Here is a 26,301-nt window from a genome sequence, read left to right as displayed (position 1 = left end):
GGGAGGCGGGGCAGCGACCCTGGGGCCGGGGTTGGGCAACTCCAGTCCCGGCGGGCTTCGGGGCTTTGGGGCTGAGTTCCAGGCCCCAGTCCGGGTCGTGCCGCCCCCTTGGCTCCGCGGCCCGCGCTGGGAGCGGGCCTTGAGCTCTCGCTTTGCCCCTGGGCGGGCCGGGCGCCCAGGCCCCGCACAGCTGGCCGCTTGAGGAGAACTGCTGGCCGTGGTCGCCGCCAGGGTAATGAGGGGAGGCCGGGCAGGGAGGGGAAGGGTCAGGGGCCGGTCGCGAAGTGAGGGAGCGCGGCTTAGTCCGCGCGCGCCTCGGGAAGCTCGAGGCTAGAACTCGCCGTCCTACCTCCAGCCGGAGCCCGGGCGGCCGGCGGAGCCGTGGCGGGGGTGCGGCTCGGCATGAAGAGCGGCCCCTGCGCCCCGCGCAGCTCCGGTTCTGCCCGGCGTCCCGGGCCGCGCGGCGGAGAGCACCTGCGTGTGGGTAGGCTGCGCCTGCTGGGCTCGGCGGCGCCAGGTGCGCGGGGCCGGCCGCCCGCGGTGCTCTCCCCGGTCCCGCCACCCCCACCCCCGCTCCTTTGGCAGCACTCACCCACGCGTGGCGTTTCCAAACCCGAGACGCCCTCCGGCCCGGCTCCGTGTGCCTTCTGCGAGTTCGCTACAGAGTCCCCCAAAGCAGGACTCGGAAGGAAGCTTTTATAGAATTGAACGTAAGCTGTGTTTTCTTCTCGGTAGTTAAGTTCAGGGTTGTGTTTTTCCCTCATGGATTTGTTGTGTCGAGCACCTTTTCCCTCAAAACGCGATTGGAATTTGTGACAGCGCGTACCTAGCAAAGAGCCTGGCCCACAGTAGGCGCTTAGTAAATATTTTTTGAAAGCTTGAGTCACGATGCTAAGTTTGGAAAATTCTACCAAGTTGTGCGACGCTATAGTTTTTATGGGTTCCCAACATCGCTTTGAAAAGTATAGTAATTTTAAGGCTCCACAAAGAGTTAAATCGGGCTTTTTAACATTCCCTGTACCAAGGGCCTCTGTTGGATGCTTAAATTAACTCAAAACCCGAGTTCTGTAATTTGCGCATTCTGATTGTTCCAGAAAGTGTTAACCTTTCAGATTAAAGTTTTCAGAGGAACCATTCTTCATTCATTCTTCATTCAGATGAAGTAATTCATTTGATCTGAATCACCTAGAATGAATTTATTTACAAAGCTTTTTCTTGATTAGCTTTTTAGATACAAGTATGAGAGATCACACCAGTGATGTACGTGTACATTCAGAAATACAAGTTTCAACTATGAATTTTTTAAAAAAGATATTCATACCTAGTGAAAGCATGCAGGAGAAAATTATAACAGCAAATTTGCCCCCTCCCCCCGCCCCTTACCGGGGGCAACTGCTGCCTTGACCTCAAAATGTCTTATAAAATTATCTCTTAGTAGTCTGTCACATCTAAAGCAAAATCCTCTGGGATTAAGCCCCGCACAGGGGCAACCCCTTTAGCACTGACAGTTCTCAGAGATTGTGTCAGTTTCTTGTGAGTTTTCCTGAAAAATAGATACTCTAGGTAAAATTTTTTTTTGTTAAGAAAGAACTTACTGTTATTATGTGGAAAAAGCAGGAAACAATCATGAGAACTAGAAATGCAGTTGATCACCACATCTCTAATCTTGGCTTGTGGGAATGTATGCTGCAAGTGGTCTGGACCTTGTTTGCCTGGGTCATTAGTGAGTGTCCCCAGTGCCCAGCACAGCACCTGACCCATGACAGCCATTCATTAAACACTGTGGTAAGAATATTTGACTGTTTCAGATAGCAGTGTAATTACTTTCTGCACGTGAATGGTTTCTTCATTTACTTGGATTTTTTTTAGATTACTAGAAGTGATAATTTTATAGGATCAAAAGGTATGAATGTGTTTATGGTTATCAAAACATCGCCAACATGCTTTCCAAATGAGTCCTACCATTTGGTACTGCCACCAGTAATAACTGAGTGTACCTTTCAGAGCATCTCCTTAAGCTAATCTTATATGGATACAGTATTTGGTAATTCTAAGCACTTTCAGATGAAGCATTTCATTTGATCTGAACCACCTGGAAAGTGGGCAGGGCAGGTATTGCATTATCCCTTTTGTAACACAGCAAACATCAGTGCCTTATATTGATGATAATGAATGGCAGGAGACAAAAATAATCAAACCCCGTCAGGTCCCCGCGCCCCCAACACACACACCTAATTCTTTACCTTTGGTCTGTAGTGAATATCATGAACAAATTGACTTCTTTCCTTAACAATAAGATTAGATGCTGGTCTATAATTTCTGTGGTTTACAAAATCCTTTTCTATGCCATTTGTTCAGATGTTTGCAGGTGCCTTGATCAAACTTGGGAATTTCATTAAAATGAAATAATGAATCACAATTTAGGTGAAAGAGAAATTGGGTAGGTGTAAGGGAGCACCTCGCACTAGGAAATTTAGAACACTGCCACCCTTTCTATGCAGAAAGATCTGGGAAATTTTGGTGGTGCTTTTGTAGCTTCTTGAATGTAAATCTAGTAAGTTACTATTTTAAACCTCTGCATCTGTTGGAGTCTTCATAAATGATTGAGATTAACAGGCCATCAGTGAGAGTGGACAGGAATTATTTGTGTAATAATCAGCATATTTTTCATATCTGTCAATAAATTCCAAGAAGAATGGAAATGAGAACTAAGAATCATAAGGTAAAAAAATTCAACCTACAGAAAATATTTTCATATGAAAACTGAAAAAAAAATTTTTATAAACATATGGCAAGAAGAAAATATTATTAATTCCTAGTCTGTTACTAATCCTGATTCTTTCCCAAATTTGCTGGTCAGTGACCCTAAATGACTTAATAGGTAATGAATTGATAAGGAAGCTTTGGAAGATTCAAAGTTTACTTATAAGTAGAATCATTGGATATTCTTGGGCATCATTTGTAGTAAAAGTGGGTCCAAAATTGCCTTTTTGTATTGTTTTTACATTTTGCTTAGGGTTCTTTGAAAAAAGTAGTGCAGATAAGGAAGAACAGATGCAGGTAATCAAGGCTTTGGAAATATTCAGAACCTCCTTTCAACTGCACTTTGCCTTTGTGATAGAAATCTGTGAAAGTCGCTCAATCATGTCTGGCTCTTTGCAACCCCATGGACTATACAGTCCATGGAATTCTCCAGGCCAGAGTACTGGAGTGGGTAGTCTTTCCCTTCTCCAGGGGATCTTCCCAACCCAGGGATCGAACCCAGGTCTCCCGCATTGCCGGTGGATTCTTTACCAGCTGGGCCACCAGAGATGCCCAAGAATACTGGAGTGGGTAATATCTGATATCTTGTGATATCAGATCTGAAATGGCGTTTGGTAAACAGAAGTACTCTTTAAGAACGCCTTTCGGAAGTGTTGGTAGTCCTTGTGTCAGAGAACAGTTGCCCAAATAGTGGTGGGTTTTGGCAATTATATCTTTAAGGAATTTTTATGTAAATATGTTATTTTGCTTCTGTCTTTCGCATTAGGATATTTCAGTGTCTTGAAGATAAAGCAGAAATCTTCTTTGGAGTGGATGGATTTTTGTTACTTTCTGTGAACTAAAGCGATTCAATGTCTCTTTTGGTAAGTTTTTGTAAATGTGGATCTAATTTTGTATCAACAGAGTAGTTAGGTATTAATGTAAAGCCATAAGAGAAGGCGTCCTCTGATGGAATATTCTTATGCTCTGAGATGTTATTTTGATCTGAATGACTTCTGGTCTTTAGACATAAGCTAAATGTTCACTGAGTTTTTGTCTTTTTAAAAAAGAGCTTCTCCTATACTTTTCTGGTATATTCCCTCTATTCCTTTGTCTCATGCACACTTATTCTCATACATTTACTATCCTTAGATATACCTCTCATCCAGCCTTATTCTTTAAATCTTTTAGAAATCCCTTTTTACAGATTTCCATTTGACTAAAGGCAAGCAAAATAGTAGGAAAAATAAGCCCCTTGACTTAGCAAGACAAGATACATTTGAATCAATGTATAATATGATGTATAGATACTAACTTGGTTTTTGTTTATATGAAGTCCATGGTATCTAGTCTAGATTAAGTAGTTTTAAGACTTTCATTATGTCTTATATAGAATATAATACATTATTTGAATATTTAAATTATTAAAGCAGTGATCTTTTAAAAAGTGGTGGGTACATATGTAATTTTCAAATACTTTAATATATTATATTTCTCTTAGTCTTCAAACTTGTTAGTGATTGGCAGGGCAGGTGGTATAATCCTCATTTAGAGTTTGGCCTAAGATTGCAAAGAATTAGAGGCAAGGATCAAACTCATATCTGCCAATTCACTCCATCAGTTGTCAAATCTGAGAGGCAGAACTATGAAGTTAGGAGACTATATTGTTGGTTATTTGGAAAATATAGAATGCATTCACTTTGTGTTTAAAGTAAAGATTATCTACCTGAAAGGGGAGCTTTATATATCTGGAAAATACATTGAGGTGAAATATTACCTCATTTTTCTAAAGCAGGATCTGCAAATTTTTTCTTTAGAGGGCCAGGCAGGATTTGTGTGTTATATGATCTCCATTAAATTACTCTTCTGTTATCAAAGCAGCCATAGGCAATATGAGTTAAATGCAAATGAAGGTATCTATGTTTCTGTAAAACTTTACACACTAAAACAGGTGGTGGGTCAGATTTGATTCATGGACCATAGTTTCTGCTCTAAAGGATTATCTAAGATTTAACAATTTTATGTCAGTTTGTAGGCTGGATGAGATGTAAAAGGACATTTGATAGATGAAGATCCTGAGATTCAAAGGGCTATATGGTTGCCCAGGTTTCCAAATTCGGGGGGAAAGACATCTTACTTAATCTATTATTTCATAATTATGGATTTTTTTTTGAAATATAGAATTTGATAGTCATTTATATTTGTTCAGTTAATAATTTTAGTTTATATTCTTCTTGCAACGATGAAATATTTATACTCTTTTGAATCAAAACCTTCATGTTTTCTCCTCAATGAGATATTTGTGCAATTCAGATAAAGTTAATGAAGGATTCTTCCCCATTCAAAGTTTACCGTCTGTTTGACAGGTAGGAAATGGTGTTTTCAAAGGAGCAGCAAGTAACAAAATTCCACACTATTAGAAAAAAGGCAGGTGTTCAGCATAAACCATGTTGTTTGCACAAACAGTTTAGGCACCGTGATCCATTCTTATCAAGGAATGGTGGGAACCCTCCCAAAATCCGAGTCCCTGTTCCAGCCAAGTGTCAGCCTTCCAAGCAGTCCTCTCCAAGGAGGGCAGTTTTAGGCCTGCTGTGTTAACCCTTTTTCACACAGAGTATTAATGATTATTGTGAAAGATTCAGGGTAAATGTTGGAAAATATATTTAAGTACCAAATAACATATAAATGACCTAACTGGTGATTATTTTTTATATGAATAACAGTGGTATCGTCAAAATCTGTTTTATTATAAATTTTATTCACCCTACACAAACCAATAGAAATTTGCAAAGGAAATGATTCTACAGCTATCAAGACACTCTTAGCTCCTGTTCTTCAGGGGCAAATTTTACATAAAATGGTGGGGATCTATTTAAGATTATTGTAGTAAGATTGATAACATATACATACTATAGGAATTCAACTTAATCAGTAATTTAGGCTAACTGGGAAAATTATTAGTTTGATTAGTGAGAAATTATGGCATATTTTTAGAGAAGGGAAGTTTTAAGTAAGTGACTGAAACCGTTAAGTAGACATGGATGGATTTATCTTAAAGACTCAGTTGATATTATACTTCAGTAGTGAAAAGTGAAAGTGTTAGTCACTCAGTCATGTCTGACTCTTTGTGACCACATGGACTGTAGCCCACCAGGCTCCTCTATCCATGAAATTCTCCAAGCAAGAATACTGGAGTGGGTAGCCTTTCCCCACTCCAAGGGATCTTCAGGACCCAGGGATCAAACCCAGGTCTCCCGTATTACAGGCATATTCTTTACTATCTGAGCCACCAGAGGCCCAATTATACGTTAATGTTCATATAAAAATGAATGTTCATGAGATGCTTGACATTAGTTAAAAATCTCTTTCATATAGCATGTTTATACTTTTTTGGGGGGCACATTTTCTTCCTAAATAATGTAACATCAGCTTCACATCACTAACATGTTTAGGTGTTTACATTTATTTATTGACAGTATGTGATAATAGAACCTTGAGTTAAAATGCAGGAAAATGTAAATTGTGATAATGGAACTAAGTCTCTTAATTTGATTTGAGTCAGTTAGAGATCCTATATCACTTTAGAAAACAACATTGGTTCCAAATATACTCAATATGTGGTTTAAATATAGATAAACATGGTTCCTACACCTGAGGGAAAAAAATCTGAGGATCAAGATAAAATGATGTGAGTATAACGAAATAATCTCTAGCTATATACTCAGAAGAAAACTGCAAAGATGACGAAAAAGTTAAATACTAGCACCTGCAGTAAGAAAGAATTGATTTTACCTCCAGGGTAGAGAGCAAGAGTCAGAGATAGCACCAAGTAACACTGCAGCAGATGTGAAGTTTGTCTTCTGCACACCCAGCTGCTTCTCCCTTCTCCCCAGGCTGTGTACCCCACAGTATGAATCCTGGCTCCAGTTCAGGCTCCTGCAAGTTGCCCTTTCTCTCTGTTCCTCACCCTAGTCAACAAACTTTTTGTATCCATGTGCCACCCTTACAGTGTGACTGATTTTTCACTTATTTAATGTATTTCTGACTTTACAGGATTGTTTCTGCACTTCACGAACACAAGTTGAATCACTCAGACCTGAAAAACAGTCTGAAACCAGTACCCATCAAAATTTGGTAAGAAAATGGTTGAGTACAAATGTTCCTCTTCTGCCTCCAGTAATGCCGTTTTACAGAATGTAATTCTTGGTTCTCCTTTACCTCTTTTTCTTTTCTTCTTACTCTTTTTTCTTCCTCTACTTAAGCTGTTCTCCAGGAGTCTACAATTGATATCTGCTCTTCTGCCTAAACAGACTCTCCCTAAGCAGTCTCACAGGCTCCTGTGGTTTCAGTTGCTCAGATTTCAGATTGTCTAGAGGTACCTAAGGTTATCCTTCAGGTTGATAGGAGACCCTGTCATCAGGCAGGACTGATGATTCTCAAGTTTTTACTTGCATCTTTGACTCTTTCCTGGATATCAGATGTGTCTATAGAATACCTCTGGCTAGACTTTTCAAAGCTATCTCTATAGCAATTTGAATAAAACCTTAATCTTCTCTCAGACCTCACTGACCTATTGAATTTCCAGCTTTGGCAATGAAAATCCATCTGCTAAATCACCCTCACTGGGAACTTTGTAGTTATCCTCACACTTTGCCCTCATATCTAGTTATATGCCTCTTCCAATGCCCTCATATCTAGTTATATGCCTCTTCTTCCTTTGCCCTCATATCTAGTTATATGCGAAGTCTCTGAAACGCCCTTGTCCATCCCCTCCTTGACCTGATCACTATTACTACTCAAATGTCATCATCTCTCACCTGGACCATTGCAGGTAAACTCATTGCTTCTAATTTCCTAGTCATGCGTATAACATCTTATGATCTCCCACGTAGGCCGGTATTCAACACTGTTACCTGAACAGGCCTGTTTGTGCCACTTTCCAGCTTTTAAATTGCCATTGATTTCCTAAAGCCTATGTGATAAGGTCTAAATTTCTTAATGTGGTATAAGGACTTTTAATGATATGGAATATGTCTGATTTTTGAGTTTCATTTATTACTACGGAGTCTTAGCACATACTTTTATTTCTGCTTGAAATACCTTTCTCGATTTTCCGCCTCTAAAATTCATCCTCTTATTTAAAGAGTTGGCTCAAATATCACATCTGAAGCCTTTGCTCTTGTATCTTTAATTCTGGTATGCTCCTGCAGATCTTAGACATCCTCATAAAAGGCATTTACTATATTAATCTCACAGTGATTGATGTATGTCTGTCCCATGAGCCCCCAAAAATAGGCATCCTGTCTTCTTTATCATCCCTGGGTAATAACTGATACATTAAATAATATTTAAAGAAACATGCTGATAAATAAATGTTTCTTGGGGATTTTCCACCTTTAATCTCTAAATCTTTATTTTATAATTATTTCTATAAAATAGAACCTGCCTTGCAAATACCTTAGTCCTACAAAATAGAGTAATCTTAATTTTGTTTATAAATTTATCCTGATCTTATCTTCCGTTGTCATCATTTTTGTCATTTCACTTTTTACTCACTGATACTTTAAAGTCTTCTAGTTACAGACCCTTTTGTACAATAGAATACAGCATCCAGTCCTAGTTTCCATTCAAGTATTACCCTTCAGACTGAGGTAGAGTTTAGAAAGTAAAGTGTCTGATGTTGGCTCTTTGCTGTTACTAAGAGAGATGCCTAGAACTCAGGAAACTTCCACAAGTGCTGCTTTTTTTTTTTTTTTTCAGCAGGGGCAAGGAGTAGGGGAAATATTGTGGTAGGATACATACAACATAAAATTTACCATCTTAACCATTTTTAAGGATATAGTTCAGTGGCATCAAATAATTCATAATATTGTACTACCATCACTGCTATTCATCTCCATAACTCCCCACCTCTTGGAAACCATAATTCTATTTTCTATCTCTGATATTTGACTGCTCTAAGTACCAATATAAGTACTGTATTTATTATTTTCTGACTGAGAATTTTCAGTTAGCATAATATCCTCAAGGTTCATTGGTATTGCAGCATATTGCAGAATTTCCTTAACCTTTAAGGTTGAATAATTCTTCATTATATTTGTATACTACATTTTGCTTCTTCATTTATTTGCTGTTGAAAACTTGGGTTGCTTCCACATTGCAGCTATTGTGAAGAATAGTGCTTCTATGAAAATGGGTATACAAATCTCTTTGAGATTGTGATGTCAGTTCTTTTAGGTACATACCCAGAAGTGGAATTGCTGGATCATATGGTAATTCTATTTGAATTTTTTGAGGAGCCACCATACTGTTTTCCACAGTAGCTGTACCATTTTACCTTCCCACCAGCAGTGCATAAGAGTTCTAGTTTCTCTACATTCTCTCCAAAACTCATTATTTTCTGCTTTTAGATAATAGCCATTGTAAAGGATGTGAGTTGGTGTCTCATAGTAGTTTTGATTTGCATTTCCCTAATGATTAGATAAGAAAGGCAATGCCAAAGAATGCTCAAACTACTGCACAATTGCACTTATCTCACATGCTAGTAAAGTGATACTTAAAATTCTCCAAGCCGGGCTTCAGCAATATGTAAACCGTGAACTTCCAGATGTTCAAGCTGGTTTTAGAAAAGGCAGAGGAACCAGCGATCAAATTGCCAACATCTGCTGGATCATTGAAAAAGCAAGAGAGTTCCAGAAAAACATCTATTTCTGCTTTATTGACTATGCCAAAGCCTTTGACTGTGTGGATCACAATAAACTGTGGAAAATTCTTCCAAAAGATGGGAATACCAGACCACCTGACCTGCCTCTTGAGGAACCTATATACAGGTCAGGAAGCAACAGTTAGAACTGGACATGGAACAACAGACTGGTTCCAAATAGGAAAAGGAGTATGTCAAGGCTGTATATTGTCACCCTGCTTATTTAACTTATATGCAGAGTACATCATGAGAAACGCTGGGCTGGAGGAAGCACAAGCTGGAATCTAGATTGCCAGGAGAAATATCAATAACCTCAGATAGGCATATGACACCACCCTTATGGCAGCAAGTGAAGAACTAAAGAGCCTCTTGATGAAAGTGAAAGAGGAGAGTGAAAAAGTTGGCTTAAAGCTCAACATTCAGAAAATTAAGATCATGGCATCTGGTCCCATCACTTCATGGCAGGTAGATGGGGAAACAGTGGAAATAGTGACTGACTTTATTTTTCTGGGATCCAAAATCACTACAGATGATTACAGTGATTACAGCCATGAAATTAAAAGACGCTTACTCCTTAGAAGGAAAGTTATGACCAACCTAGACAGCATATTAAAAAGCAGAGACATTACTTTGCCAACAGAGGTCCATCTAGTCAAGGCTATGGTTTTTCCAGTGGTCATGTATGGATGTGAGAGTTGGACTGTGAAGAAAGCTGAGTGCCTAAGAATTGATGCTTCTGAACTGTAGTGTTGGAGAAGACTCTTGAGAGTCCCTTGGACTGCAAGGGGATCCACCCAGTCCATCCTAAAGGAGATCCGTCCTGGGTGTTCATTGGTAGGACTGATGTTGAAGCTGAAACTCCAATACTTTGGCCACCTCATGTGGAGTTGACTCATTGGAAAAGACCCTGATGCTGGGAAAGACTGAGGGCAGGAGGAGAAGGGGACGATAGAGGATGAGATGGTTGGATGGCATCACCGACTCAATGGACATGAGTTTGAGTAAAATAAACTCCAGGAGTTGGTGATGGACAGGGAGGCCTGGCATGCTGTGATTCATGGGGTTGCAAAGAGTCAGACATGACTGAACAACTGACCTGAATGATTAGTGATGTTGAACACCTTTTCATGCGTCTATTGACCATATACATGTGTTCTTGGAGAAATGTCTATTCAGGTTCTTTCCCATCTTTGAATTGGGTTGTTGGTGGGTTTTATTTTGTTTTGAGTTTTATTTCAATTTGTACTCTGATTAACATCTTATCAGAAATATGACCTGCAAATATTTTCTTGATCTATCTTGAGATAGTTTTTGTTAGGTACGGGTCCAGCTTCATTCTTTTGCATCTGAATGTCCAGTGTTCTTAGTACTGTTTGTTGAAAATACTGACCTAGCCTTATTAATCATGCTGGCACACTTGTCGAAGTCATTTGACTATATACATGAGGGTTGGTTTCTGAGGTCTCTGTTCTGTTGCTCTATGTGTCTGTCTTTCTGTCAGTACTGCATTATTTTAAGTACTGTAGCTTTGTAGTAGATTTTGAAATCAGAAAGAGTGAGTCTTCCATTTTTTTTCAATGTGTTTTTGCTATTTGAGGTGCTTTGCATTTTAGTAATATTAAATCTTACAGTCTTTAAACACGAGCTGTGTTTCCATTCAGTAATGTCTTCTTTCATTTCTTTTCGCAACATTTTGTAGTTTCCATTGTACAGGCCTTTCACTGCCTTGATTAAGTTACTTTCTAAGTACTTTATTCTTTTTGATGCTATTATAAATGGTATTGTTTTCATCACTTTTTCCTAGACTATTCATTAACCAAGTCTTTTGAATTTTTAGAAAGTTATTTAAAAAGTTTGAGAAGGACAAGGACACTGCTATGATTTTTGCTTTTAGTTCTCTAACTATCAAATCAAAAAGAGAGCTGCAGTTAAAAATGATTTACTCGTAGTAAACCTATTCTGTCTTCTTGTGACTGCTAATATTGTTTTCTTAAGTGTCCATAACTGTCTATGTAGTCAGTTGATACCAGACCTTACTGGGCAGCAGTATCAAGCTTTCCCTTTTATAATTTTTCCCTTTTCTCAAAATTAAGTTAATGTTTGACTGTTTCTATTCTGGTTTCTCACCTGAGTTCTATTGTATTTGCAGACTTAATATCCTAGATGTAATTGTCTTTGATCTGGAGGTTTGAACCTATTTAAAACAACCTGTTTTGGTCTTTAGCCACTTAATTACAAATTAAGTGCATCTTCTAGTTTAAAGAAGACTGTTTCCTTAATGGAGTTGATGGATGCAAAGTAGAGGTTTATTAGCCTGATTTCAACCCATCATCTGATAATCTGATGCCATATTTTTTCTAGCGGTAAACTGTAAGTCTCAGTTCATTCTGTGCTCTAGCCTCCCTGACAGACATACAGCTTATCACTTTGAGTTTTTAAAAAATTACTATATGCTCTTCATTCTTTCTCTTATAGTGTTCTTTAAATCTGAGTTTAATAAGACTACTATTCTAAAGAAATTGAATTGGTTTTTTTAGGTTTCTTTCTTTGTTGGGATTATTTCCAGTCATATGGTAGAATTTCTTTTTTACAGCCTTTTATCCCTATTGAAGACTATTCACCTTTATTTACCTTTTGCCAGGATCTTATAATTATATTCTGCTCTCTTAAAAGTTTAGGGGACATGTAGAATCAAATGTAAAAAGTGGCTAGCAGAATTCCTAGAACATAGTAATGTAATTTCTAACTGCCTTCTTCATTCTCTTTACCTTGGAGGTGCAACAAGACTCCTGCCACCTGCTGGTGCCTGTAAAGGCTACTAGGTGTCTTCTGGAAATCCTCTTGGCTGTCATATGGAACCAGCGCTGCTGGTCGCTTCTTTCTCCTGCATGCATGTTGTTTTACTCTCCCTGGGACCTGGTGCAGACTTGGGATTCTTGACTGCATAGAACCCTGTGAAAGACCACAGTGGTGCTTGGTCATTAACTCAGGACTTCTATACCCTATTCTTTTCTCCCATCTCTTGAGGTTTATTTTTCTTTCTGACCTCTCTTCTGATTCACCTCATCTTGTGAAAAACTTCTTCAGCTTCTTTTAATAAGCCACAGTGTTCCTTGACTGTTAATATCTCCACTAGTTGAGCAGAATAGCTGTATGTGTAATGATTGTAACTGGCAACCACTTGAAGCAAGAACAACAGAATAGAATATTTTTCATAGGTCTTTGCATCTCTTCCCTTGATATATTTGTTAGATACCCCAAGGGCTCAACAGCCAATATTAGCAGCTCCTGACAATGCTTCCTGAAAACTGAGCTGAAAAGTGTTCTTCACTACCTGTAAATCTGCTTCTCTAGCCCTGTCCTGCTTCACAGGCTGATAGGCATAACTTGTTAGCCATTGTGAATCCTTTTTGGATCTTATAATAGTCTCTTAAGCCACCTTTCAGTACCTTCCTAATGAGCAGTGTGTGTTTGAAGACAATATCAGTATTTTATATTGGAGTAAGAGACTCAGTTGGGGCACCAAAAAAGTTTATACCTATTTTGTTTCCATGTTTTCAAAACAATGCAGGTTGATGAGCCCCCGCTTTCCTTGCTGCCTTCATCCACTAGCGCCAGTCAAGTGATCTGTTCTACCGATGTTTCTCACTATGAACTCCAAGTGGAAATAGGTAATAATTCTACAGTGCAGTTATTTGACTCATCATTGTTAGAAATGAAATTGATGACAAATGATTATTTTGCAAGCAGTCTTTTTCTGTTGTTACCCACAGCATAAAACTAAATTGTGTCAGTCAAATGGATCTATTAATTTTATTTGTCCTAAAACAGTAGCCAGATTTTTTTCAAAATTACCTTCTAGAATTTTTACTTTTTCACTGAAGTACTTGTAGAGGAGGAGGACACTGAATAAGTATTTGTTATTTGTATCTTTATTGTAGGAAACTTCTAATCATTTGTCTGAGTTAAATCAAATCATGTAAATCTTTTCAGTCACAGTCCTTTAACCAGATTACTTTCTTTTAACTTAAAACCTTACCTAAAATTCCATTTGTAGTAGAAACTTTTTTCAGTTAGGTTTGGAACAGGCTGATTTATTGTTTATAGTCTTATACATGTGAAAATTTGCTCTGACTATTCAGAAACATTTGATAAGCACTGCAAAGAGGTACTGTGTTAGGTGCCAGGGATATAAAGCCATGTAAAACCCTTGAGGAGTTCACATCCTCTCTGGGAAGATAAACATGAAAGACAGCTTTGTCTCATGCACTGGAGAGTACTGTAGTAGAGATGTGCCGAGTGTTATGGGAACAGAGAAGATGGAGCATCCCGCTGTTCATCTCGACTCTTCTAAGAGTCAGGAAGATGGCAGAAAAGGGGCTGGATCCTGAAGCATGAGGAAAAGTTCACTAAAGATTCTGGCAGGGTTTTTGTTCAAACAACAGAAAGGAGTCTTGACTACTTAATCAAAGAAGGAATTTTTTGAGCAATTTTGCTAACTCACAGAATCATTGGCTAGAAAAATATGCTTGGAAGAAGCCAAGAGAAGCTCCGTGACAGAACCACAAGCAGGGTCACAGCGTAAGAGCAGCCTCGCTAATGGACGTGAGCAGATGCTTTTACCACCAGACGCTGGACCCCACTGCGGAGTTCCACACTTAACTGAAAAACATTTCTACTAAAAATGGGATTTTAGATCAGTTTTAAGTGAATTCTGATCACCCCTGCTTCCTTTGTCACTCACTTCAGCCTCCAGTTGACTAAGCTTAGATCATTGACCCTCACCTGCCAGGGTCAAGGTGACAAAGAATAAGGATTTGACTTTTTCTACAATAAAATAGCACTGGTAGAAAATGCTCCCCAAATTAGAAAGAACTTTCAGATGATGTCAGTAAAAAAAGATAAAAAAAAAAATACTCCAGTAGGTGACTGAGGAAGGACTATCAACGTAGTTGCTGTGTGCCTAGATTCAGGAACAAAGAGAATGTAGGCAGTAGGAGGAGAGAAATCTGAAAAATAAATGGATACATCTGAAAAAGGAGGTTTGGAACATATTGTGGAAGACCTTATAATGGGGTGTGTAGAGGTTCACACTCTGTGCTAGAGAGACATTGTGGAATAGTGATGATGATAATAATAGCATCCAATAGGCATTAGGCTGAACATTTTGTATGAATTTTTTTCATCTCACTCGTTTATTCCTCCCATTTCATAGATGAAGATACTGAGACTCTGAGAATTTAAGTAATTTGAAAGCAGACTTTTGTCTTCATAAGGTCTAAGCTCTCAGCTGCTGCACTGTAGTACCTTTCTTTTGATAAAATGTTAAATTTAGGACAATTGGCAGCAGTTCCAGGCAATAACCTGAAAGACAGAGAAGATCAGACGGAAGTATCATCCTCATCACCTGAGTCTTTTTAAAAATTGCAGTGTATGAATCCCATCAGATCTACTGAATCAAAATTTCTGGTGAACAGGACCTTGGCGCAGGCTTTTGAAGTAGCTCCATCATTGGTTTTGGTGCATGTGCTGGTTGAGAATGTAGGGCAAGTGAGGAAGTCAGTCTCTCCGGAGAAAAAGGACAGGACTCGGGCAAGTGGTGCTGATACTGGGGAGAAAGGGATGAACCTCAGATTAACTTCATTTCAGCAATAAAAGTGGCAGAATTTGGTGACTGGAGAGAGGGAGGAAACTAACATTTATTAGATGTCTGTTAATAGATTACCATTCTAGATGTATTTAGTTTAAAAACTAACAGCAATAAATGCTGATAAGTATGTCAGGCAACTGCAGTTCGTACACATCGCTTGTGGGAATGCAAAGTGGTTCAGCCACTTTCAAGAACACTTTCACAACTTCTTATAAGGCTAAACATATGTGATCCAGCAATCCCGCTTGAAGGTATTTGCCAAAGAGAAATGAAAACATATGTCTACTTAAAGAATGTTTTTGGCAATTTTATTTCCATAGTCACCAAAGACTGAAAACAATCCAAGTACCTTATCAACTTATGAACAGATAAATAAATTGTGGTATGTACATATGATGGATTATTACTCTGCCAGGCTCCTCTGTCCCTGGGATTTTCAGGCAAGAATACTGGAGTGGGTTGCCATTTCCTTCTCAAGGGGATCTTCCAGACCCAGGGATCGAATCTGGGTCTCCCACACTGCAGGCAGATTCTTTACCATCTGAATACTGGAGTATATTGCCATTCCTTTCTCCAGAGGAACTTCCCAACCCAGGGATTGAACCCTGGTCTCCTGCATTGCAGGCAGATTCTTTACTGTTTGAGCTACCGGGAAGTCCTGTTATTACTCTGCGATAGAAAGAAATTAACTACTGAAACATGGATGAATCTTAAAAGCATTATGCTCAGTGAAAGAAGCCAGACCCTAAAAAACTGTACTCCTTATGATACTATTTACATAACAAACAAATTATATCAGTGGTTGCTGGGGACTGAGACTCGGGGATTGCTGAGTAACATTCCATTGTTGGAGTATGTCACAACTTGTTTATCAAGTCACAGTATTAGCCATTACAATAGGTATGTAATGGTATATTGTGTTTAATTTGTGCTCCTCTATCTTGAGCATCTTTTCATGTGCTTATTGGCCATTTCTTTTCTACTTTTTTGGCTTGCCTGTTTAATCTTCTGCCTAATTTTTAATTGGGATGTTTGTCATTTATTATAGAGCTGTAGGAGTTCTTTATGTGGTACCCTGGATGTGAGTCCTATCAGACACAAATATTGTTCATACTTTGAGTCAGTGGCTTGCCTTCTCATTTTCTTATCAGTGTTTTCTTGAAGAGCAAAAGTTAATTTTGATAAAGTCCAGGTATCAGTTTCTCTCTTTGATTTTTAACATGAGTTTTATGTCTGATTTTAGGAAGGGGATTTGACAACTTGACTTCTGTCCATCTTGCACGGCATACTCCTACAGGAACACTGGTCACTATAAAAATTACAAATCTGGAAAACTGCACTGAAGAACGCCTAAAAGCTTTACAGGTAACAATACGAAAAAAAAAAAAAAAAAAGATACATCTATTTTAATGTCTATTTGAAGAGATATATTTGTAAAAACTTTTCTTTTTCACAAATTAGTAGTTCTGCTAGAAAAAGGTAGATTTCTTTCTTTTAATAAACATAAAATTACAGAATTGGAAAGAAAGGAAGCCAGATCCATGAAAGAACAAATTCAGACTTTGGTATCTACTGTAAATTCCTTCAAATGAATGTCATATTTGAAAAATTGGTCTGAAATGTATTTAAATACCCCTCATCAGTCTGGTTACAAATAATAGGAAAATAGAAAAAAACAAAAGCAAACAGTTTCTTTTTCATACAGCTAAGTTAAATTAGCTTCTGAATTGATAAATTTTAACAGATTGCATTTCAGGAATATTATAATACTATTTCCATTGTCACTAATCATTTTTTATATAAAGAGAGAAAGGATTTCATTTTGATATTATCTCAGTTTTTAACGTATTTAACGTATTTGTGCACATGGATATTGAACAGAAAAAGATTGGAAGAAATTATACTGAAATATTAACAGTGGTTCTATCATTTAGTGTTAGAAGGGACTTTATCTTCATGTTTTAATGTATTTTTTAAATGTTTCTGTCATGAGAACACAGGACAGTTATTGAATATGATCTCTGGAGTCAGACTGTCCTACTTTCATTAATTAGGTGCTCTTGAACAAATTTTCTATCTTGTTTTTAAATAGCCTTTTCTATAAAATGGGAATTATAGTGCCACATACTCCGTGTAGTGGTTGTGAGATTGAAAGGCATGACTGTACAAGAGCAGCGCTTAGTACTCATAAACTCCATTACTAGTACTAATAGCTGCCGCTACTGCTGTTATCTTCATCATGAAGAAAAACCATTGTTTAAGTGTCTTGTCTCTTGTGTGTCTATACTAGAAAGCAGTGATTCTATCCCACTTTTTCCGGCATCCCAATATTACAACTTACTGGACTGTTTTCACTGTTGGCAGCTGGCTTTGGGTTATTTCTCCTTTTATGGCCTATGGTAAGAAAACTCATTTTAGGTAAAATAACTCATGGTTTAGCCTGGATGATGTAATTATAAGGATGAGTGTGATCTTAGATTTATGATTTACTACTTTTAATTTATAAACCTGGCCAATTCTAGATTTCATGATATATTTCTATATCTGGTTCATGTTGAATTTTAGTCTTCAGAAGAAAAGGTATAATGGCTCTTATGATCAGTGAAACCACCACTGATTTCTCCAAGAAATCCATGCCTTTTTACAAGCTGTCTTTTATCCCTTCAGTTTCCTTCCTCTCTGTCAATGGAGAGCTGCTATTATTCTTCAAGCAGAAGTAGTTTTCCTACTTGTGTACACCGTCCCTGTCTTTGTTTCTCTGCATCTGTAAACTTAAATAAGTTTAAGTGAAAGAACTGCATTGTAAACATCTGTGTTTCTGTCTCCCTTCTCTGGATTTGAGCTTCTCAAGGGCAGGATCATGCATGTATTTTTCATTTTGATGTCCCCAGGTACTCATAAAATGCCTAGCATAAAGTAGTGTTCAGTAGGTGTGTTGAATAAATAAATGGATTTTAGAGGTTTGATTTTTTAGAATACTTTTGTGGATTGCCTGTGGGTTTAAAAATATATATATTCTCACACAGTATGTATTTTTTCAGTAATATTGAGTATTATTAATTCACTGTCCTAATCTCTAGCATGTCATTAGAAAAGTCTTTTTAAGATTCTTGAAGGAAAATTACCTTTGCATAGGAAAATGGTTAGACTGTAAAATGTAGCGTGTGTGTATGTGTTGATGGTTGATCAACATTTAAAACATAGAAACAAAGTCATTTTAGTGTTCATCTGAGGATTTCAGGGGTTTCTTTCAGGTTCAGCAAGTCAACTCTTGAGGACTTACTTTCCTGAAGGAATGAGTGAAACTTTAATAAGGAACATTCTCTTTGGAGCAGTGAGAGGGTTGAACTATCTGCATCAAAATGGCTGTATTCACAGGTATTTACTTATTTGTCTTTTACAAAATGAATTTGAGAGGAAGAAATATTTTAGGGAGATTTTAGGAAGAAACAGTTGAGTGTTAAAATGGAGGATAGGAAATTTGCAAATGAATATTGGGGGAGGAAGGGACCAGTAGTTATAGTAGATGCTTACATTTTATAGTTCATTCACCAGAAACGTTCAGTCCACTTCCTCTGTGCCAAATGCTTTGCTCAGCACTGGGGTGGAATGCCTGCCTTCGTTGAGCTCAGGTCTCAGTGATGAAGGATACTAGAACCTGCCTGTTTCAGCTGTAAGCTGTGGGAAGTGGGATCCTAGTTAGCTCTTGTGTTTTGTTTTTTTTTTCTTTCTTAAGCAAATAAAGAGCTTCTTTACCTGCTTTTCAGCTTTATGTTGTGTTTATATCGTATACAGGTTGTAACTAAACCTTTGATTTCTTAAGTGTTTTTGTATGTAGCACATTGAGATTACCATACTAAATATCAGTTCTCTAGTTGCCAAACTGTAGGTACAGAAGTAATTGGTTGAATGTTGAAAACAGTGCTGCTCTGAGATACTTGGGAATTTTTTTTTCCTTTTTAATTAAGTTACTTTTAAATAAGCTTGTTTTCTTATTATTTTACCTCCTTAAAGCTTTTTTTCTGTTTATTATTTCTTAGCAGCATTCTGGTTAACTGAGGATTTCTAACAGACAATATTCTAATTAATCAAGCTTTTATTATACTTTACCAGACTGTTGGCCATCCTGCTCTAGTAGTTTCCAATTTTCCATGTTTCAAATGAAAAACAAGGCTCTTCTATAATTTATTTGACAAAGGAAGTTTTTATATTAGATGTGTCTTTATAAATTTTGTTAATACCATCAGAGGCTATCTTTTATTGGATAATATTGCATTTAACTTTAAATTATAACTTCATGCTTTAAACATTATTTTATAAAGAGTATTTAATTTCCAAGGGAATACATGAATTTATTCTGACCATATTTCTATTCTTCTTTCTTGGCCAATTTCTTAGTATTTAGGATTGTTTCTTTTTGTTCTAGGAGTATTAAAGCCAGCCATATCCTCATTTCTGGTGATGGCCTAGTGACCCTCTCTGGCCTGTCCCACCTGCATAGTTTGGTTAAGCACGGACAGAGGCATAGGGCTGTGTATGATTTCCCACAGTTCAGCACATCAGTGCAGCCGTGGCTGAGTCCAGAACTACTGAGACAGGTCAGGTGTGGCCATTGCATTGGGTTGTCTATGCGTCTTGAGTGTCTTCTGAGTTTGACAAAAGGACAATTGTGCCCTTATATTCAGACTGATGAAAGGCCTACTGCAAGACTTTTTTTATTCTTTCTTGTCAAAATTATTCTGTTAGGAATTTTTAAATGTATACCAAATATTAGGTGTATCTTGATTTCTCACGAGTTTTTTCCATTATTATTCACCATCCTTTATCAAAAAAAAAGCATATGTATGTAACTTTTTAAAGGGTATTTACACTAAAGGACTTCAAATTAATTGTTCTATAGGATTTACATGGATATAATGTAAAGTCAGATATTTACAGCGTTGGGATTACAGCTTGTGAATTGGCCAGTGGGCAGGTTCCTTTCCAAGACATGCACAGGACACAGGTAAGTGCTGCCAAAATTCCTGAACTACTTTCCCTTCATGAGATCCCTTACATTCTAGATAATTTCTTGTAAACATCTTTTAAACTCTTAGGATCCTTACTGTCATTGTTACTGTTTTAATATTTTGCCTGAAAAAGGTTGAAGGAAAATTTTCTTCTTTTAGATGTTATTACAGAAACTGAAAGGTCCTCCCTACAGTCCATTGGATGCCAGTATTTTTCCTCAGTCAGAATCCAGAATGAAAAATTCCCGATCAGGTGTAGACTCTGGGATTGGAGAAAGTGTACATGTCTCCAGTGGGACTCGCACAGTAAATAGTGACAGATTGCAGACACCCTCCTCAAAAACGTTCTCTCCCGCCTTCCTCAGCTTGGTACAGCTCTGTTTGCAACAAGATCCTGAGAAAAGGTAACACTGGTCAGATCTCAATAGCATAAAACATCCATGTTTTGTAAAAGCTTTTGTGATATTTGCTTCACGCCAAATTCAAATCTTCTATCAGTCTTTTCATCAAAAAACTATAGACTAACCCAGAAAATACCAGTGCCTAAAGCAAGTAGAGACAGTGAAGAAATGGGAAGAATACTAGGTTTGAAGTCAGACTACTTGGGCTTCAGTCTCCGCTGTATCATTTCCTAACCGAATCCCCTTACAAAAATTAGTTAGTGTTTCTGGACGTAAGTTACTATGCTTATGTTAAGCCATGTTAGAAACTTCCAAGCAGTACAAGAATGTTAGTTGCTGGTATTAAAGTAATTATTATCGTAGATAACTATTAGCATTAATATTTTAGAAATAAGGTGTGTGTCTTTTTAATCCTTTTTTTTTTAAGCTCCTTAATGCCTAGGATAGCTTGTTATAATTAGTTAGTGCCTAATAAATGTTAGTGAAAGTGAAGTCGCTCAGTCGTGTCCGACTCTTTGTGACCCCATGGACTGTAGCCTACCAGGCTCCTCCGTCTATGGGATTTTACTGAAGGTCACTCAGTCGTGTCCAACTCTTTGACACCATGGACTATACAGTCTATGGAATTCTCCAGACCAGAATACTGGAGAGGGTAGCCTTTCCCTTCTCCAGGGGATCTTCCCAACCCAGGGATCGAACCCAGGTCTCCCAGATTGCAGGCGGATTCTTTACCAACTGAGCCACAAGGGAGGCCCAGAAATATTGGAGTGGGTAGCCTATGGAGTGGGCAGCCTATCCCTTCTCCATTGGATCTTCCCAACCCAGGAATCAAACCAGGGTCTCCTGCATTGCAAGCAGATTCTTTACCAACTGAGCTATGAGGGAAATCATGGAGTAGCTGAAGACTATCTAGAATTAATTAGTCAAGGTTGAAGCTAAGAATTGGGCCTCTTTACATATATTCTTTTTCCTTTCAATTTTTGTTTATTGAGCTTTATAGCTTTAAACTTATGTTCTAACAGTTTAAAGCAAAATATCTACATTCTAATAGGTTCTTTTTTTATAATTTTTTCAAAAAAATTTCAGGCCATCAGCAAGCAGCTTACTGTCCCATGTTTTCTTCAAACAGGTGAGCTGATTTATCTTTGTTGTCTAGATGTTTCTTAATACTGTTAAAGTCACATCATTTTGTTAGCTTAATGGGACTGTTTGGTTACTGAGATTCTTAATAATAACTTTCTTACAAGGTAAAATTAAAAACAACATTTTTGTAGACTTTCTAAAATAAAACAAACGGAATATCATCACGTGTTACTTTATTCTAAGTTTATATTTTGCTTAATTTAGAGGTATTTTTCTGTATTGGTTAGAAATGATGTAAGGGCAAAATAATTCTCTGATAAAAATCAGTTTATTTGGTTAGTGCTACTTATTTTCAGATGATAAGAATCAAAGGCATGTTTAAGTGAAAATACCTAAAACAATTTAAACACTTCTAACATTACTTCTTTAAAAGTTATTTATTTTAAAAAAAATTAATGTATTGAATTTATGTGCCTTCAACCTTATTTTGAGTTTATTTAACAGATGAAAGAAGAAAACCAGAGTTCAATACTTTCACTGTTGCCTCCTCCTTGTCACAAGCCATCAATATCACTGTCTCCAGCATCACCTTGGACTGAGCCAGAATGTGATTTTCCTGATGAAAAAGACTCAAACTGGGAATTCTAAGGCTGCCAGATCCTTTTATGTCCTATATACTTGACACTTTCTCCCTGCTGCTTTTTCTTCTGTATTGCTAGGTACAAGTACTAGAATTATACTTGAAAATACAGTTGGTGCACTGGAGAATCTATCATTTGAAACCACTCTGTTCAAAGGAGCAGGAGTTTATAGCCCCTTCGGTTAGCTCAGAGTGCTCTGACAACTCCAGGGAAACTTTGGAATTATTACTCTAACTACATTTAGTGTCATCTGTAGATGACAGATGACATGAAAAAAATATTCTTCCCCAAGCTGTGACTAACTCTTCTTTTTGATCTCTCAGTATGATTTTTGAGCCAGTTAAATTTTTCAGCATTTTGCTGCCCTCAGGGGAATGAGCCCGCAGAGGACAGTGTTTCCAAGTACATTTTTTACTTCCAGATCCTAGCCTTTTTGATCAGCCATTGTTAAAACAACAGGGTTTTATCCTGGCATCAAACCCTTTTCTGATAGAAGGGAAAATGCTTATACTTTCCCACTTTCTTCTGTTAATATTTCTGGTAATATCAAACTGAGCCTCACTCACATTAAATGATTCACTTGAAATATACACAGAAGTTGTAATTTGCTTTTTTTAAGGGGCTAAAGTAACACTTTTCTACTTATGTAAATTATAGATCCTAAATTCATGCACCCAGTGGGAGCTCAATAAAGATTTATTGAATTGAGTTTATACTTAATAATTTTGTGTGGTTTGACAGAGCTAAAACATAAGATTCTAATTTGTTTTGTCAAGGAAAGCTTTTTCTCAGAGAAATAGATACACTTATATAACCTCTTGAATTGGAGACAACTTGGTATTTGATTCAGTGGAAGCAGATCTTCCAGCCCTTTATATGATTATTCTTGCTCCTGTAGGGGGTACAGCATATAAGGACATAGAGAACTTGAGGTTTTACCTTATTAGCAAAAGGGGATATGCTGTCTTAAAGGGAGTATGTGTTTTGGACTGTGCTAAGTTGGGTTTACCTCAATTAGCAGATTTTATTTGCACACACTTGACATTACATTAAAAATTATGTTTAAATGATTGCTTTAAGACTTGACACTGAGACAAATAATATACAAATTAAATAGTTAAAAACACAAACCTTTTCATGTTTATTGGCCAGCCTCCCTCAAGGATGTTTGGGTTACTCCATCAGGAAGCCTCCAAGACTTGCCAGCGTGGAGGAGAGAGGATTCAAGTACCAACTGAGGCCTTGAGGTGGGGCTGTCGTGGGGGGCAGGGGGCGCTACAGTTCATTCCACTAACCTCCTAAATTCCCCTCCACAAGAGACACAGGAACCATGGAGGAAATTCTCCCCCATCTGTGTGGAGAGGCAATATGTGTACTGCAAAAGGTGACCGGAGGCCAAGGAACAGTGCCTCTGAGTTCCACTGTATTAGGGTTCTCCAGAGAAACAAAGCCAGTGGATTTTTTTTTTAAGTATTAAATATAGTTGACTTACAATGTGTTAGTTTCAGGTGTATAGCAAAGTGATCTCTCTCTCTCTCATGTTCTTTTTCAGATTCTTTTCTAGTATAGACTAAAAGATATTGAGTATAGTTCCCTGTGCTATCCAGTAGATCCTTATTGTTTACTTACATAGTGTGTATCTGTTAATCCCAAACTCCTGATTTATCCCTCCACCTGCTTAACCCTTTGGTAACCGTAGGTTTGTTTTCTGTGTATTTATTTATAAGGTATTTTTTTAATTGGAGGATAATTGCTTTACAATGTTGTTAGTTTCTGCTGTATGATAGTGTGAATCAGCTATATATGTGTGTGTGTATAATCTCCTTCCTCCCACCCCAGCTCCCCATGCTACTCCTCCAGGTCATCACAGAGCTTAAAAGGAACAAAAAAGGAATGAAATTGAATGAGGCTGGGTCAGCTGTAGTGATGTGTATGAACCTAGAATCTGTCATACAGAGTGAAGTAAGTCAGAAAAAGAAAAATATTGTATATTAATGCATATATATATATATATATGGAATCTAGAAAAATGGTGCCAATGAACCTGTTTGCAAGGCAGGAAAAGAGATGCAGGCATAGAAAGTGGACTTGTGGACACGGTGGGAAGGAGAGGGTAGGGCGAATTGAGAGAGTGTCACTGACATTCACACGCTGCCGTGTGTAAGGTGGATAGCTAGTGGGGAGTTGCTGCGTAACAGGGCGCTCAGCCCCGTGCTCTGTGCTGACCTGGAGGGGTGGGGTGGGGCCTGGGGTGGGAGGGAGGGCCAGGAGGGAGGGGACATACGGATACTTATGGCTGATTCACGTGGATGTGCAGCAGAAACTTAGCACAATATTTAAAGCCATTATATCCCATTTAAAATAAATTTTTAAAAAATGATTAACTTTTTTAGTTAATGATTTGAGAGGATAGCATTGAAACATGTATATTATCATATGTGAAACAGATCGCCAGTCCAGGTTCGATGCATGGGACGGGGTGCTCAGGGCTTATCCACTGGGATGACTCTGAGGGATGGGATGGAGAGGGAGGTGGGAGGTGGGGTTCAGGATGGGGAACACATGTATACCCATTAAAAAGAAAAGAATTTTTAAAAACAAAAAAAAATGGTTAATTTTTTTAAAAAACAAAAATATTAAACATCCCATAACCAGTTAAAGCTATGGTCTTTCTAGTAGTCATGTACAGATGTGATAGTTGGACCATAAAGAAGGCTGAGCACCAAAGAACTGATGCTTTCGAACTGTGGTGCTGGGGAATACTCTGGAGAGTTCCTTGGATAGCAAGGAGATTAAACCAGTCAATCCTAAAGGAAATCAACCCTGAATATTCATTGAAAGGGCTGATGCTGAAGCTCCAATATTTTGCTCACCTGATGTGAAGAGCTGACTCATTAGAAGAGACCCTGATGCTGGGCAAGATTAAGGGCTTGAGAAGGAGGAGCGACAGATGAGATGGTTGGATGGCATCACTGATTCAATGGACGTGAGTCTGAGCAAACTCTGGGAGATAGTGAAGGACAGGGAAACCTGGCATGCTGCAGTCCATGGGGTCGCAAAGACTCGGACATGACTGAACAACAACAACAGAAGTAGATATGGTAATTAACAGCCTCACCCTGAGAGAGAATGCCTTAAATTTTGTTCCTGAGGATCCTGGAATGCTGTATCAGTTTGTTTTTTTTTTTCCCATCACTGTTATAACAACACAAATTTAGTGACTTCAAACAACCACAAGTTTATTACCTTACAGTTCTGGAGGTCAGAATTGTAAAATGATTTGGCAGGGCTACATTCCTTCTGCGAACTCTCAAGAATTTGCCGTTTTTCCCAGCTTCTAGAAACTACCAGCCTTCCTTTGCTTCACAGGCATTACTTCAGCTTCTGTTTCAGAGTTCACACCTCTGTCTCTCTCTGACCCTTCTGCTTCTGTCTTATAAAACCCTTTTGATTATGTTGGGCCAATTCAGATTATCCAGGATAGCCTATCTCCAGATCATTAACCACAGCTGCAGAGTACCTTTTGCCATGTAAGGTAACATGGTCACAGGTTCCTGGGATTAGGTTGTAGATATGTTGTTGACTGGAGGTGGGGGGGACAGTTATTCTGCTTACCATACGTGACTGATCTCATCTTGGTATCTGCTTTCTGAAGGATCCAAACTAGCCCAGCCACTTTGGCCAAAATGTCCCCCCATGAGTTTCTACAGTACTTTCTGCAACAACACTTGTGACTAATTCTGTGTTTATGTCCCCAGTATACTGAGGATGTCTTGAGAACATTGTCTCATTCACGAGTATATAGTGTTTAGCAAAATGTTTGTCATTAGACATTTAATAAATATTTAAGGGATTCTTTGAATAAAGGGCATGGGTCTTCTGCTTTTGCTGTTTCTTAAAAAAACTTGAAAAAAATTTATTTCCATGGTAGATTTTTGACTGTGTCACAGTATTGCCATTAAAAGTTTAATGAGGCAAAGTGACTTGAGATTTCCATCTAGTAAGTTATTTCCTCCTTTACTGCAAGCTAGTACTAGTGAAAGTCACTCAGTCATGTCTGACTCTGCGACCA

General features: G+C 38.1%; 1 protein-coding gene across 3 annotated transcripts; it reads left to right on the top strand.

Annotated features, from left to right (window-relative positions):
• The first annotated feature begins 7 nt into the window (after positions 1-7).
• STRADB (STE20 related adaptor beta) lies at positions 8-24,609 on the top strand. 3 transcript variants are annotated; one of them, XM_043444818.1, is made up of 12 exons: positions 8-232; positions 3,530-3,626; positions 6,796-6,876; positions 13,017-13,116; positions 16,339-16,460; positions 17,386-17,494; positions 18,350-18,473; positions 19,522-19,693; positions 19,996-20,100; positions 20,264-20,508; positions 21,592-21,634; positions 22,093-24,609. In XM_043444818.1, the coding sequence occupies exons 2-12, from the start codon at positions 3,615-3,617 to the stop codon at positions 22,234-22,236; spliced, it is 1,257 nt and encodes a 418-aa protein (XP_043300753.1). In that variant the 5' UTR covers positions 8-232; positions 3,530-3,614; the 3' UTR covers positions 22,237-24,609. The 3 variants fall into 3 exon arrangements, with proteins under 3 accessions (XP_043300753.1, XP_043300754.1, XP_043300755.1); XM_043444819.1 differs by lacking the exon at positions 8-232 and adding an exon at positions 596-710; XM_043444820.1 differs by lacking the exon at positions 8-232 and having other exon boundaries at positions 3,527-3,626.
• The last annotated feature ends 1,692 nt before the right edge of the window (positions 24,610-26,301 follow it).

This window comes from Cervus canadensis, chromosome 24 (genome assembly GCF_019320065.1).
Source record: "Cervus canadensis isolate Bull #8, Minnesota chromosome 24, ASM1932006v1, whole genome shotgun sequence".
NCBI lineage: Eukaryota > Metazoa > Chordata > Mammalia > Artiodactyla > Cervidae > Cervus > Cervus canadensis.
This window is presented reverse-complemented; position numbering and strand designations above follow the sequence as displayed.